The 12,723-nt window shown below is 41.8% G+C and overlaps 1 protein-coding gene across 3 annotated transcripts in view; it reads left to right on the forward strand.

Moving 5' to 3' along the window:
- The window catches only part of FAF1 (Fas associated factor 1), a 302,183-nt gene that overhangs the window by 35,673 nt on the left and 253,787 nt on the right, over positions 1-12,723 (forward strand). The window contains exon 3 of one of the 3 annotated variants that reach the window (XM_037907794.2): positions 6,301-6,465. The exons of the other annotated variants lie outside the window; for them this stretch is intronic. Within the exon in view, the coding sequence (XP_037763722.1) occupies positions 6,400-6,465 (66 nt within the window). The 5' untranslated portion in view covers positions 6,301-6,399. The remainder of the gene's footprint in view (positions 1-6,300; positions 6,466-12,723) is intronic. 3 annotated transcript variants of the gene reach the window in all.

The raw sequence follows: 12,723 nt of genomic DNA on the forward strand, positions 1-12,723 counted from the left end.
ACAAGCTTTTACAAGGGTCTTTGTGTGGTGAAGGATGGTATTTGTTTGTAAAATGGGCTACCATATGATTATGATTATTGCTGTTTGATTTTTAAGGGTGTGGGGAGAAGCTTCTGATTTTGTTAAGGCCTTTGATTTAAAATCCATTAAAATGCCACTGAGTGATTCTCGCAGTGGAGGGAATTATTCTTCTGTACTACGTAAGTGAACACTATTGAGTCCTGTATCTTTTAGACTTTCAATCTTGATTTTAAAAGTAAGTGATGATGAATTTACTACTACTTCTTCGGGTGCTTGTACATGTCCATTCCATTGTAGGTGCATGTGCTTGCCACATGTACTGGTGCTGGAAGTTTTTCCTCCATGGTATCCGTAGGGGACTAGCTCTAGCACCCTCTGGAGTGGCGCTTGTATGTGCCGGTATAAGGGGCGCTACCGGCCCCCTCCGTCCCTCAGTTCCTTCTTACCGCCACTGTTGGTGCTGGAATGCTCCCCTTGCTCTAGCAAGTGGTTCTCTTTCAGTGGTTCTTCAAACTTTTCTTATGTAAATAGTTGCAGTTAGAGATAGTTAACAGTTCCTAATAGTGTTAGTATACTTTAGTTTGTAGTTCCCCGAGGGACTTAGCCCAGGGACAGGGCATGCCCTCCTCCCCGTGCTTCAAGCCATGCGATTGCTGTAAGAAGCCCATGCCAATCAGCGATCCATATCTTAGTTGTTTGAAGTGTCAGGGTGAGTCTCACATTCACAAAAAATGCCATATTTGCAAGGGATTCAAGCCCCAGACCAAAAAGGAGAGAGACATTAGGCTCTGCACGCTCCTCATGGAGTCAGCTCTTGCACTGGCCCTGGAGCTGGCACATTTGGACTCTGTGCCAAGTACTTCGGCATCGACTTCCTCCTGATGTCAGTCCTTGTCACTGCGACCAGCCAAAAGACACAAGAAGCACACCAGGAGAGGGTGCTCCCTGGGGTGCTGTAAGGATAAGGGAGAAGATGAGCCTCAATCAAATCAGACCATCTCTCTGTCACCGGAGCGCAGCCACACGACAACCTTGCCTATTGCGCCTAGTCCATCCGGCGACCTGCCTCCTACGCCAGGGAGTGGTAGAGGTACGCGGTACCTCACAGTGCCGTCCACCTCAGAAGCCTTTAAAGCGGCAAAAGACATCTTCTCCCTCCTGGTGCCGCCTGCTCTTTGGAAAGAGAGGCCTAAGGATCCGTTTTTAGGGGAAAGTCCTTTATGGCACCCCTGCAGAAGTAACCCCGTGGCACTGTACTCCGGCCTTCTCACCAGAACCTTGCCAACGATCTCCAGAACTGTGTCTTGAATCACAGACCCGTGGCCACTTGGCAGGTTCCCGACACTGATCGCTGAATTCTATGCAACCATCTCTGGGATCCAGATATCAGCCACCAGATCTGCGGTACCGGGCCACAGAGGCATGCCGCCGGTCCCTGGAATTCTGGCAGCAGTCACCTGAAAGGTGCCGCTCCCTGGTTCTCAGGCGCCGCTCACCAGAGCATCCTCAGCACTCTCGGGAGTCCTGGCGCCGCTCTTCGGAGCAATGCTGGTTGCTGGAGCCGAGACGCCGGTTGCCAGAGTCCCGATGCCAGTCGCCGAAGCGTCATAGATGATCCCTGCGCACACGGTTCCTGAAGCGTGTGGCATCATTCTCTGAATTATTACCAGGCCTATGAGCAGCGCTGTCAGTCGCTGGATAGGCAGTGTGGCTCATTGGGGTCCCAATACCATTCCCAATTGGCAGGCATGAGACCGGCAGACATAGGGTAGGCTTCCCCACTATGTTGGCCCCACCGTAGTCACCAGAGGAAGACCATTCCTCCTCGGGCTCTGAAAGCGAGGAGTTGATGGCCACCAGAGATCAACCACCACCTGCATAGCCATCAGGTTTTTCCCAGAGCCAACCTGCAAGCATGGGGCCACAGGGTCAGTGGCCTGGGCCCTGGTAAATCTATAATCCATGGGTAAGGTTACAATTTTGTCATGGATATTTTTAGTAAAAGTCACGGACAGGTCATGGGCAATATATAACCATATAAGGCAGTGGTTTTCAACCTGCAGCTCAACGCGGGCTGCTTGCGGCCTAATCAGCACAGAGCTGCGGCTCATACAGGTAGTATTGGATTCGGCCCACATAACACATTGTGGGCTACATATGTGAACATTTCCGAAGGGTCCCTCATCTCCAGGATGGCCCTACAGGCGTCCCTTGACTCTGCAGACACGGCAGCATGATCCATCGTGACCTCCATGGTCATGTGCCATGCATCCAGGCTCCATCTCTCTGGGTTTCCAAGGAGGGTCCAAGCAATGGTTGAGGACTTATCCTTCAAGGGTCAAAAACTATTTGCAGACAAAACCGATGTGTCTTTACACACCCTGAAGGATTCAAGGGTGACCTTAAAAACCCTGGGCATCTAAGTACCTGCAACCAAAAAGAAACAAGGCAAGTTTTATAACCAGAGATTCTGGTCTACGCCATCCTCTCAGCCCCAAAGACAGTTCGACCAACGGCATAAACAGAGACGGAACAGATGTCGGCAGAACCAAGATCAGCCTTCGATGTCTCAACAATCCACCTCTACACAATCATTTTCAAGGTGTGGTCAAAGGCATGAGACCTTTACGCTCTCTGACTCCGGAACCAGAAATGGTCCCTCGCCCATTCGGAGACAGTCTGCCACCATGCTACCCAGTCTGGAACACCATCACGACAGACAAATGGGTTTTAGAGATTATCCAGAAGGGCTACGCCATCCCCTTTATTTCTATCCCACCTACTCACTCCCCTTCCCCATCCCTCTTCAGGGACCCCTCTCAGGAGCACCCTTTTACAACGGGAAATAAACCACCTTGTACAATTAGGTGCCATGGAACCCGTACCATCTCAACACAGGGGGAGAGGTTTTTATTCATGATACTTTCTAACTCAGAAAAAGATCGGTGGGTGGAGACCCATTCTGGATTTATGAAAACTCAACAAAGTTGTGAGAACACACCGTTTCAAAATGGTGACTCTAACTACAATAATTCTGGCATTAGAGAAGGGAGATTGGCTCTTGGCCCTCAAGCTTACAGGACTCTTATTTTCATATTACTATCCACCCGTCACACAGAAGATTCCTGAGAGTTATCCTAGGCAAACAGCATTTCCAATACAGAGTACTACCCTTCGGCCTATCCACTGCCCCAAGGGGTTTTTCCAGGGTTCTCACTGTTGTTTCAGTTCACCACCTCAAGGCCTGGTTACTCCATGGCTGACTGGGGTTGAGAAGTCATGTTCTGAGGGAGTAAAGGATATATTACTGAGCAGTCGGAGACTAAGTACTAGAAAGAAATATATCCATAAGTGGAAATAATTCTGCCCCTGGGGCCAAGATAAACAGATTTTACCACAATTGTTCCCCCTACAGAGTATCCTGGACTATATCAGAGTACATTTGACTGCTATTACCACCTTACACGACAAGGTGAATGGGTTCACTGTATTTGCTCACTCGATGATTACATTCTTCCTTAAAGGTATTGAAAACACTTATCTCAAAATAAGAAACCCTATACTCATGTGGGACCTCAACCTTGTTCTGTGTGGATTCATGGGAAAGCTGTTTGAACCCCTTGCACCCTGCTCTTTGTTGCACTTATCCATGAAGGTGGCTTTCCTCGTTGCCATCATGTCTGCCAGATGGGTGGGAAAATTAGGTGCCCTAATGGCACATCCACCTTATACAACATTCTTTAAAGATAAAGTAACCCTACAACTGCAACCTAAGTTCATACCCAAAGTTGCCTCCCCATTTCATTTAAACCAACCCATTTACTTACCTGTATTTTTTCCTAAGCCACATGCTGACAGGAGGGAGGCCGCACTCCACACATTGGATGTTCATAGAGCATTAACTTTCTACATAGAAAGAACAAAAACATTTAGAAAATTAGCTAGACTATTTGTTTCCATAACAAATGCTCAATGGGTCAAACCATCTCAAAACGGAGACTATCCAAATGGATATCAGGATGTATCCGTTTGTGCTACCAAAACAACAATCCACTGGGAGTTCACACATGCTCCATCTGAGCACTGGAGAGAGAATCTGAGGGCAGGTCTACACTACTGCTTATGTCGCTATAACTTACATCACTCAGGGGTGTGAAAAAGCCACCTCCACTGAGCGACACAAGTAACACCAACCTAAGCGGAAGATGCTCTCCTGCAAACATAGCTACCACCTCTCCTGGAGATGGAGTTATTATGCTGATGGGAGAGCTCTCTCATCAGCATAGAGCATCTTCACCAGATGCACTGCAGCAGGACAGCTGCATCGGTGCAGCTGCCCTAGTGTAACCCTTCTAGTGTAGGCAAGCCCTTATTGGTAAATAGAACAGGAAGCAGGGTTTGTTGTGTTCAGTTTCCTACCTTCTGCAATATGATGGGTGCAAAACTGGTTGGAAAACCGTTTCCAGAGAGGTTTCAGAATAGCAGCCGTGTTCGTCTGTATTCGGCACCTTAGAGGTGCCACAAGTGCTCCTTTTCTTTTTACGTTCCCAGAGAGTAGTTATCAGTGGTTCACAGTCAGGCTGGAAGGGCATAACAAGTGGGGTCCCGTAGGGATCAGTTCTGGGTCCAGTTCTGTTCAATACCTTCATCAGTGATTTAGATAATGGCATAGAGAGTACACTTATAAAGTTTGCGGACGATACCAAGCTGGGACAGGTTGCAAGTGCTTTGGAGGATAGCATTAAAATTCAAAATGATCTGGACAAACTGGAGAAGTGGTATGAAGGAAATAGGATGAAATTCAATAAGGATAAATGCAAAGTACTCCACTTAGGAAGGAACAATCAGTTGCACACATACAAAATGGGAAGTGACTGCCTAGGAAGAGTACTGCAGAAAGGGATCTGGGGGTCATAGTGGACCACAAGCTAAATATGTAATGCTGTTGCAAAAAAAGTGAACATCCTTCTGAGATGTATTAGCAGGAGTGTTGTGAGCAAGACATGAGAAGTAATTCTTCCTCTCTACTCTGCTCTGATTAGGCCTCAGCTGGAGTATTGTGTCCAGTTCTGGGTACCACATTTCAGGAAGGATGTGAACAAATTGGAGAGAGTCCAGAGAAGAGCAACAAAAATTATTAAAGGTCTAGAAAACATGACCTATGAGGAAAGACTGAAAAAAATGGGTTTGTTTAGTCTGGAAAAGAGAAGAGTGAGAGGGGACATAACAGTTTTCAAGTACATAAAAGGTTGTTACAAGGAGGAGGAAGAAAAATTGTTTTTCTTAACCTCTGAGGCTAGGACAAGAAGCAACGGGCTTAAATTGCAGCAAGGGAGGTTTCGGTTGGACATTAGGAAAAACTTCCTAATTGTCAGGATGGTTAAGCACTGGAATAAATTGCCTAGGGAGGTTGTGGAATCTCCATCATTGGAGATTTTTTTAAGAGCAGGTTGGACAAACACCTGTTGGGAATGGTCTAGATAATTAGTCCCGCCATGAGTGGACTAGACGACCTCTCAAGGTCTCTTCCAGTTCTGATTCTATGATCCTGTCTGCAGAATAATTGATAAACAATTTACATACGATTCTAAAATAGAGCTCACTAATTTTGAAAAAAAAATTTTTTTTGTTTTTTTTCCTCCACTGGTAATGATAGAAATTGTAATGTATGTGCCACTTAACATAATAGTATCTAGCTCTAAAAAAGACTACAGTTTTATCAATATATAGTGGGTTCATTTTTCGAAGTTCACATAGCCATTTCAGAATAAATGTAATGTTCATAAATTTCAAAACCTCACAAAATGGCAATGATCATCTTTATTTTAAAAATACATTTTTAAAGTGGGCTTTTCTATATGCAGAAATATGTGCCTCGCAGCTGTATTTAACTTCTTTTATTCCTTCTGCTGGCAGTGGTTCAAAGCACAGTGTAATTGCAGTAAAACCAGTGGTTTAGTGCACCTGTAAATGTGATGACTTGCAGTTTCTCTCTTACAAGACTTCCAAGAATCAGCTGACAAAACCTGTTCTGTGCTCTGGAAAAGAAAAAATATGTGGTTTTTAACACCTGTTTTTATAATGCTTCAGTTCCACACCTGTACGATATTTATGGCTAACTTAATAGTATTTCTCTTTGCAGTTTTTCTTTTAAACAGTATTCCTTTTTAAAACCTGACTTTGTAGGAGGGTCAGATAAATACTGTATATAATATATAAAACAAAACAACTTTATATATATAAGAATGCACCCTTAAGCTTATTTTTACTGTTTTAAAGAGAGAGACCGTGACTTTCTACAGGGAATGAGTTAAAAGATCTGAATTGGAAAAGAAGAACTTTGATTTTGCAACTTCTTTTTCTGTTGGAGTTCCAGTTATGGATGGGATTCCTGAATGGAAGATTGGTGTTTTCCTTGTTGCTGGTTATCAGCAATCTTTATTTGTAAGTTTTATTGCTCTCTCTGTTGGCCTTTGTTTAGCCTTTTTATTAAGGGCATAAATAACCCTTTAAATGGATTATAGACAGATAGCTGGAGCTATGTCTGATGAGCATTGGAGGAGCTGTATCCTGTTGGAGTGTATGATTTATTTATTTTTAAATTTGAGGGTGTATATAGTTTCAAATCATTTTAATTCTGTGAAATGGAAGATGATGGCTGGATGCTCCCTAATAGATCTATTTATTAGAATAATAATGCCTAACTCTTGTGTAGTGCTTTTCATTAGTAGACAATTTAAAAAGAAAGAGCTTGAATTAAGATGCTCAATAAAAGATCAATCTACTATTTTGAGGGAGGTCTAGTTAAATAAAAAATGAACCATTCTGAAATAAGTGTCTAACTTTTAAACTGTGAATTTTTTTCCTATGTTTGAGACTTAAAAAATAATTACATTTAGAAACCATAAAATCTCTAAAGATGCGACTTGTAACAGATCCTTGCATAACTTGGTGGGAACTGATGGACTTGTGAGGACTGCTGTCTTCTCCCACCAATCGCAGCGATAGCAGGTGGTATATAACATGCGCTTGAGTGGCCTTTCTGTTTCACTGTTGGTTGCCAGCGGAGATTTCCACTGACTGTCGCAGCTTTCAGATGTCATTTTAATCATCTTACCTTTCTATGTTTCTCTTCAGAAATATATTAATCTGCCTCAAATTCTGTCACTTAAACATTTAAATAAATAAAAGCAATAGTGCCTTTGATCTGTGTGTGACAGTTGTTACCTCCATGTAGCTTTAGGTCACGTTAAAACTTATAACAACTTGTGGCATTAAAGATCCCATTGAGCGTTCGTTCCCCAGATTACTAGGGCTTGACACTTGCAAATATTAGTTTGGTTAGGTACATTCTGCCTTCCCAACTTACCTGTGCAGTTTAAAATTGACACAGGATTTTTCTTAAGTGTGGGACAGTGTAGCTGTGTGGTATTAAGCAGCTGCTACATTCCATGCCAAAGCGGGCTGCATTTCTGTGGTTGGGGCAGTGGTGTGTGAGTCTATATATTGAGGTGGCAAGATCCATACGATTTAACTTACATCGTTGACACCCTCCCCTGAACTAATGCTGTTCTTCAGAGACTCCAAACCTCTGAGCAGTTTTCTTGAATTTTAAATACCCAAACAGAAACTCTGCATCAAAAATTTGTTTGTTTACTTCAGAATTGCATTGGTCTATGATATGGGTGTGACAATACTCAGTCTTGGACTATGCTAGGCATGAAGGCTTTATTCTATTTAAAATCTGGGATTTCGCCTTTCCAGTTGGATTCAGCTCTTGTTTCTAGTTGTGGCAGGTTGTTTAACAGTAGGTGTTTAAATCATGGTGTTATGACTTAGGAAAAAGTTTCTTTACATTCATTTAAGAAACTTCTAAAAAATTTTTTTTCCTGTATCCCTACCATGATGTGTAGCAGCTGTCTTGCCTACTTTGGACAGGTACCTCCCTAAGCAGCAGCTGACCAATTAGAAACTTGAAGATTTTTGTCAACTGTTGATAGATCCTTTCTTATGCTGCAGCTCCAGTTTGTTCTCTGCCTCATCTGAAGGCAGTTGCAGCAGCTTTTACTTCCCTACTCTTCTGTGAAACAGGGTGGATAAAACCCATGATTTAAAAATTGTAAATTTTAGATGTTTATTTGCTAGTTCTTTTCTTTGTTCCCTCTTTATAATCTTAAGCAAAAGAAATCCACTTTAGCAATTTGTTTCTTTAGGTTCCTAGTTGTCAGAAGAATTTTAGATATTTATATAGAAGTTTTTTGGTTTTTTTTTTTTTTTTTTAACCAAGAAGTTTCACACCAAAATCCTCCATATATATTGTAAAAGACAAGTTCCAGGGGCTCATTAACATCTGTATTATGAGAACAACACAAAGACCCAGTGCTGTATTTACAGCCAGCACCACCTTCTGATATAAATATTGAATTTCCCCAAGTCAAGAAAGCGGAAATGTTTGGACCAGTTTATGCTTCAGCCAGGCTATACTTTTTCATCACGGTTTGAAGTCAGTGGGACTTGTGCTTCTAAATTGCTTCTGAAAATACCACCTACAGGTGCCTAAATGTGGGTTTAGCACAGTGCTTCAGTCCTAAAAAAGAAGTGCCAAAACATACTCATAAGTGAGAGTATTGGAAATATCGGAACATTATTCCAGACACTCCTTCCCCCTCACCCCCCCCCCCCAAAAAAAAAAAAAAAAAAAAAAAAAAAGTTCCAGAATGGTATTTCAGAGAGTTCCAGCATAACTCGGTCATGGTTGAGCAGCCTAAGTTTAGGCTCTGATATTGGAAAATTTTGGCCTCTAAGTATAAAACAAACACAAAACCCCCTAAAACAGCTTGCTATGACAGTCTCCTAAGACCACCAGTTTCCAGCTGTTCATTGACATAGCTGTTCTCTTGCCACGGCTGTAGCAACCAAATCTCTACACTTTGCTTGTCCATTTGAATGACGAATAAAGAAAAGTGCATCTTCCAACTGTCCACTCTCCTTTACCCAGCCAACATATCTCTGTATGGCAGCAAGAGAAGCTTGTAACTTCCTTAACTCTCTGATACTAGCTCAGTCTGGCCTGGCATGAATAATTAACATTCCAGCTTGCAATGTGTATATTGTGTTTAGCTGTTATCCAAAATCTATGACCCTTTCCATTTGTTAGGCTGAGATTGAAATCTATATAAATCAGTTTGGCTTGCTATACTGTATGTATAGCAAGTGAGTTTTGGATATAATGGTTTGTTAGGCCAATCCATCCTATTTAGGTCATGGGAATACCATGTCATATCCTGAGGGCCTGCTAGGAATAAGTATCAGTGGTTCTACCTTAGTGCACTTGGTTTGTAAGAGTTCTTCTCTTGACAGTCTTGTCTGAAAAGGCTAAGTGGGTTCTGTCTGTCCTGGTTTGAAATCAGTTTTCCTTCTTCTAGGTATTGTTGGTTCATGGCACCTTATTCCCTAATATTCGGTGCAACCTGTCTAATAATGATACTGTTGATTACACCAGTTTTCCAAGGTAGCAGACTTGGACTTACAGTAAATTTCAAGATGACCAACCTAGTTGCATCTTGGAAAAGGGGCAATAGAAAAAGTGCTGAAATGTAGTAGCGGTGAAGCAATAGAACAAGTGGACTCTTATGTGTACCTATGAAGCTTGATTGGTGCCGACGAGTATCAAGTATGAGGTTAAAAGGAGATGTGCCTTAGCGGCACGTGTTGCACAGAAATTGACAAAATTATGGTCTGATGTAAACATTACGTTTGGTACCACAGTGAAAACTTTTATCAAACCACTGTACTACCAGTATTATTCTGTGTCATGATCAGAAAGCAGCTGCATTAAGTTAAACAGTCATCAAAAGGCTGGGTGCAGTAGAGATAAGAGTTCTTCAAACAATGAGTAGAGAGGAATGATTTATAGTTGAAAGGAGAGTAGGAACTGAAATCAGGGTATGGGATTGGCTGCAGTTGAAAAGATTACAATAATGGGGACACTGCAGAAGACAGATGATGGGATATTAAAGAAAATAATGCAAACACACCTGAGGTCAGTCTGACCTAGAGGCTGACCACTGACTAGTTAGTAGGACTATGTGTGCAGGGACATGACCAGGCTAAGCTTAACAGAGAAACGAGCCACAGGTCATGAATGAATAGCGATGCTGTACTGCTCGTGTCTATGAAGATGCTCTGCCATGAAAGAGTATTTTTTAAAGAAAGTTTACAGTAACTTAGTTAATGGATAGAAAGTCTAAACTACTTTCATGGTTAGTACTGAAGCTATTGTGTTTTGACATGACAGATTTTATACCACTGAGAAATTTTTAAAGTAAAAATACAGTTTTAGCCTCTTATGCAAGCTCTTCTGCACATGCTTAACTTTAAGCACAGATGTAGTCAAAATGGGACTATTTATGGGAGTAAAATTACATATCTGCTTGGGTGTTTGCAGGATGAGGGCCTTAATTTTCAATTTTTGTTGTTGCCTAGAACAGTTTTTTGTAAATTTTTAAATGATACTGTACCAGTAGTGGCATTGGGGGGAAAAAAAAATCATTTATAAATTAGTTTCATTATAAATTTTAATCTGAAGTTGTAATAGCAGAATGCTTTCAAATGTAGTTTTACAAATCCTCCATGTGATTGAGATTATTTTTAAAAGAGTGACGTAAGTCATGATTGCCATGATTTTAAATGGTTCCACTCTGCTGTGAAATGCTTGAAATCTTTATGGAGGGCTCAGTGTGCCTTAGGTATTGTGGGCTCCCCATAGTTTTTTATTGTGGGAAGGGCTGATCCACTTGCCTCTCCTCAACCACTAAGAAGATGAGCTATCTGATCTTCCCTCTCCAGCTTCGAACGCCATGACAGCTGCTTCATTTTGTATTGTTGCAATAATGACTCGTTGCTCTCTCTCCATGAAATACATGAGTTGTTGCATGAGTACTATTTTTGAAGACTTGGTCTTTCTGTCACCTGCTGACCTGGAGGGTTTAGTAATGACAGATATATAATAATTGGTCACATTAGCTGCTTGTGCTATTTTGACCTTTTTTTGTGTCTGACAAGCACTTTTCTTTCCAAGGACTCAGTACGTAAGCACTGGCCATCACTGCCTCACAGGGAGCGCTAGCAGAAATTCCGTCTTAGAGGCAGAACTCTTCTCTGAGTTCCCCAGCCCACAAGGGGAGAACATCAACTGTTACACCTCTTGGGGTCGGGGGCAGCAGCATACGCCCTCTGTGTGCCCAGCTAACTTGGTGGGCTGGTGTGGGAGGAAGAAGTAATTTTGTCCCTGCTTGCTTTCCACTCTTTAAAGTGCCATACACTTTAGGACTACTGAAGAAGCTGTGCCTGTTCTTCAGGGAGTGCAGGTGCTGTAATTTAAGATTAGCTGCTGAATGGCGGATGGAGGCTTGTTGTCTTCCCCCACTAACCATTTGCAGCAACGCACAGTATGCTATCTTTTGTTTTGCTCATCTCTATAGCACCTTCTGTATTATTTTACTACTGAATGCTTCCATTACAAGTAGAGAAGTATGCTATGTGTGTATAATTTTATATTTTTGAAGATATGGCAAAACTAGTGTATAAACAATAATTGTAGATATCAATCTCATAGCTCTGTCTGTGTGTGTGCGCGCACATGCGTGCACACAAATATGTGAAACTAAAGCAAGTGAGAAGGCCATGTTGGCAGCTCCGGACTGAAGTCCTCTATCGACAGCACCAGGTACTGAGCAATCAACAGCTTCCTTTATCTCAGTGGCTCTCAACATTTCCAGACTATTGTATCCCTTTCAGGAGTCTTGCATACCCCCAGGTTTCATCTCACTTAAAAACTACTTGCTTACAAAATCAGACCTAAAAATACAAAAGTGTCACAGCATCCTATTGCTGAAAAATTGCTTACTTTCTCATTTTTAGCAAATAATTATAAACTAAATCAACTGGAATATAAATCTTGTACTTACATTTCAGCGTATAGTATATAGAGCAGTATAAACAAGTCATTGTCTGTCTGTATGAAATTTTAGTTTGTACTAACTTCACTAGTGCTTTTTATGTAGCCTGTTGTAAAACTAGGCAAATATTTAGATGAGTTGATGTACCCCCTGGAAGACCTTTGCGTACCCCTGCTCTGTCACCTAAACAGCGTGCATCAAAATTGCTGTGGGAGGACCACCTTTAATAGTGAGAGGCTGGCTTGATCTTTGTCTATACTGCAGTGTAAACCCAGGCTTAGTGGGACTCAAGTCAGTTGATCTGTGTTAGAGAGCCCTGGGCTTGAGTTTCTATGCTGATTCTTAACTCTACATTAAGAATTTTCCAACCTGGGCTCACATCTGGGGCTCTGGTGTTGGTAAGTCTGAGGTTCTACTGTTCTGCATTATCAATCCCTTGAGCCATCTGACTTTCATAAACTGAAGGTTTTATTGTAAAATTTACTTTGTAATGTGAAAAATGTTTGTGCAGTGATGAGTAAAAAAAAATAAAATCAGTAAGAATATTCTCAATGTATGGTTTTATAGGTTGTTGAAAAGGTATTGTGATATCTTTTGCAAGTGGAATACATGCACATACCTTTTGGAAGTAAAAGAAAACAAACAACAAACCCAATCCTTTACTTATATTTGTAGTCCATAACAAAGTTTTCATTGTGGCAAACCTATCTGGTATGCTTGTATGGGTCTTGATATTTACACT

The sequence above is a fragment of the Chelonia mydas genome, chromosome 8 (genome assembly GCF_015237465.2).
Source record: "Chelonia mydas isolate rCheMyd1 chromosome 8, rCheMyd1.pri.v2, whole genome shotgun sequence".
NCBI lineage: Eukaryota > Metazoa > Chordata > Testudines > Cheloniidae > Chelonia > Chelonia mydas.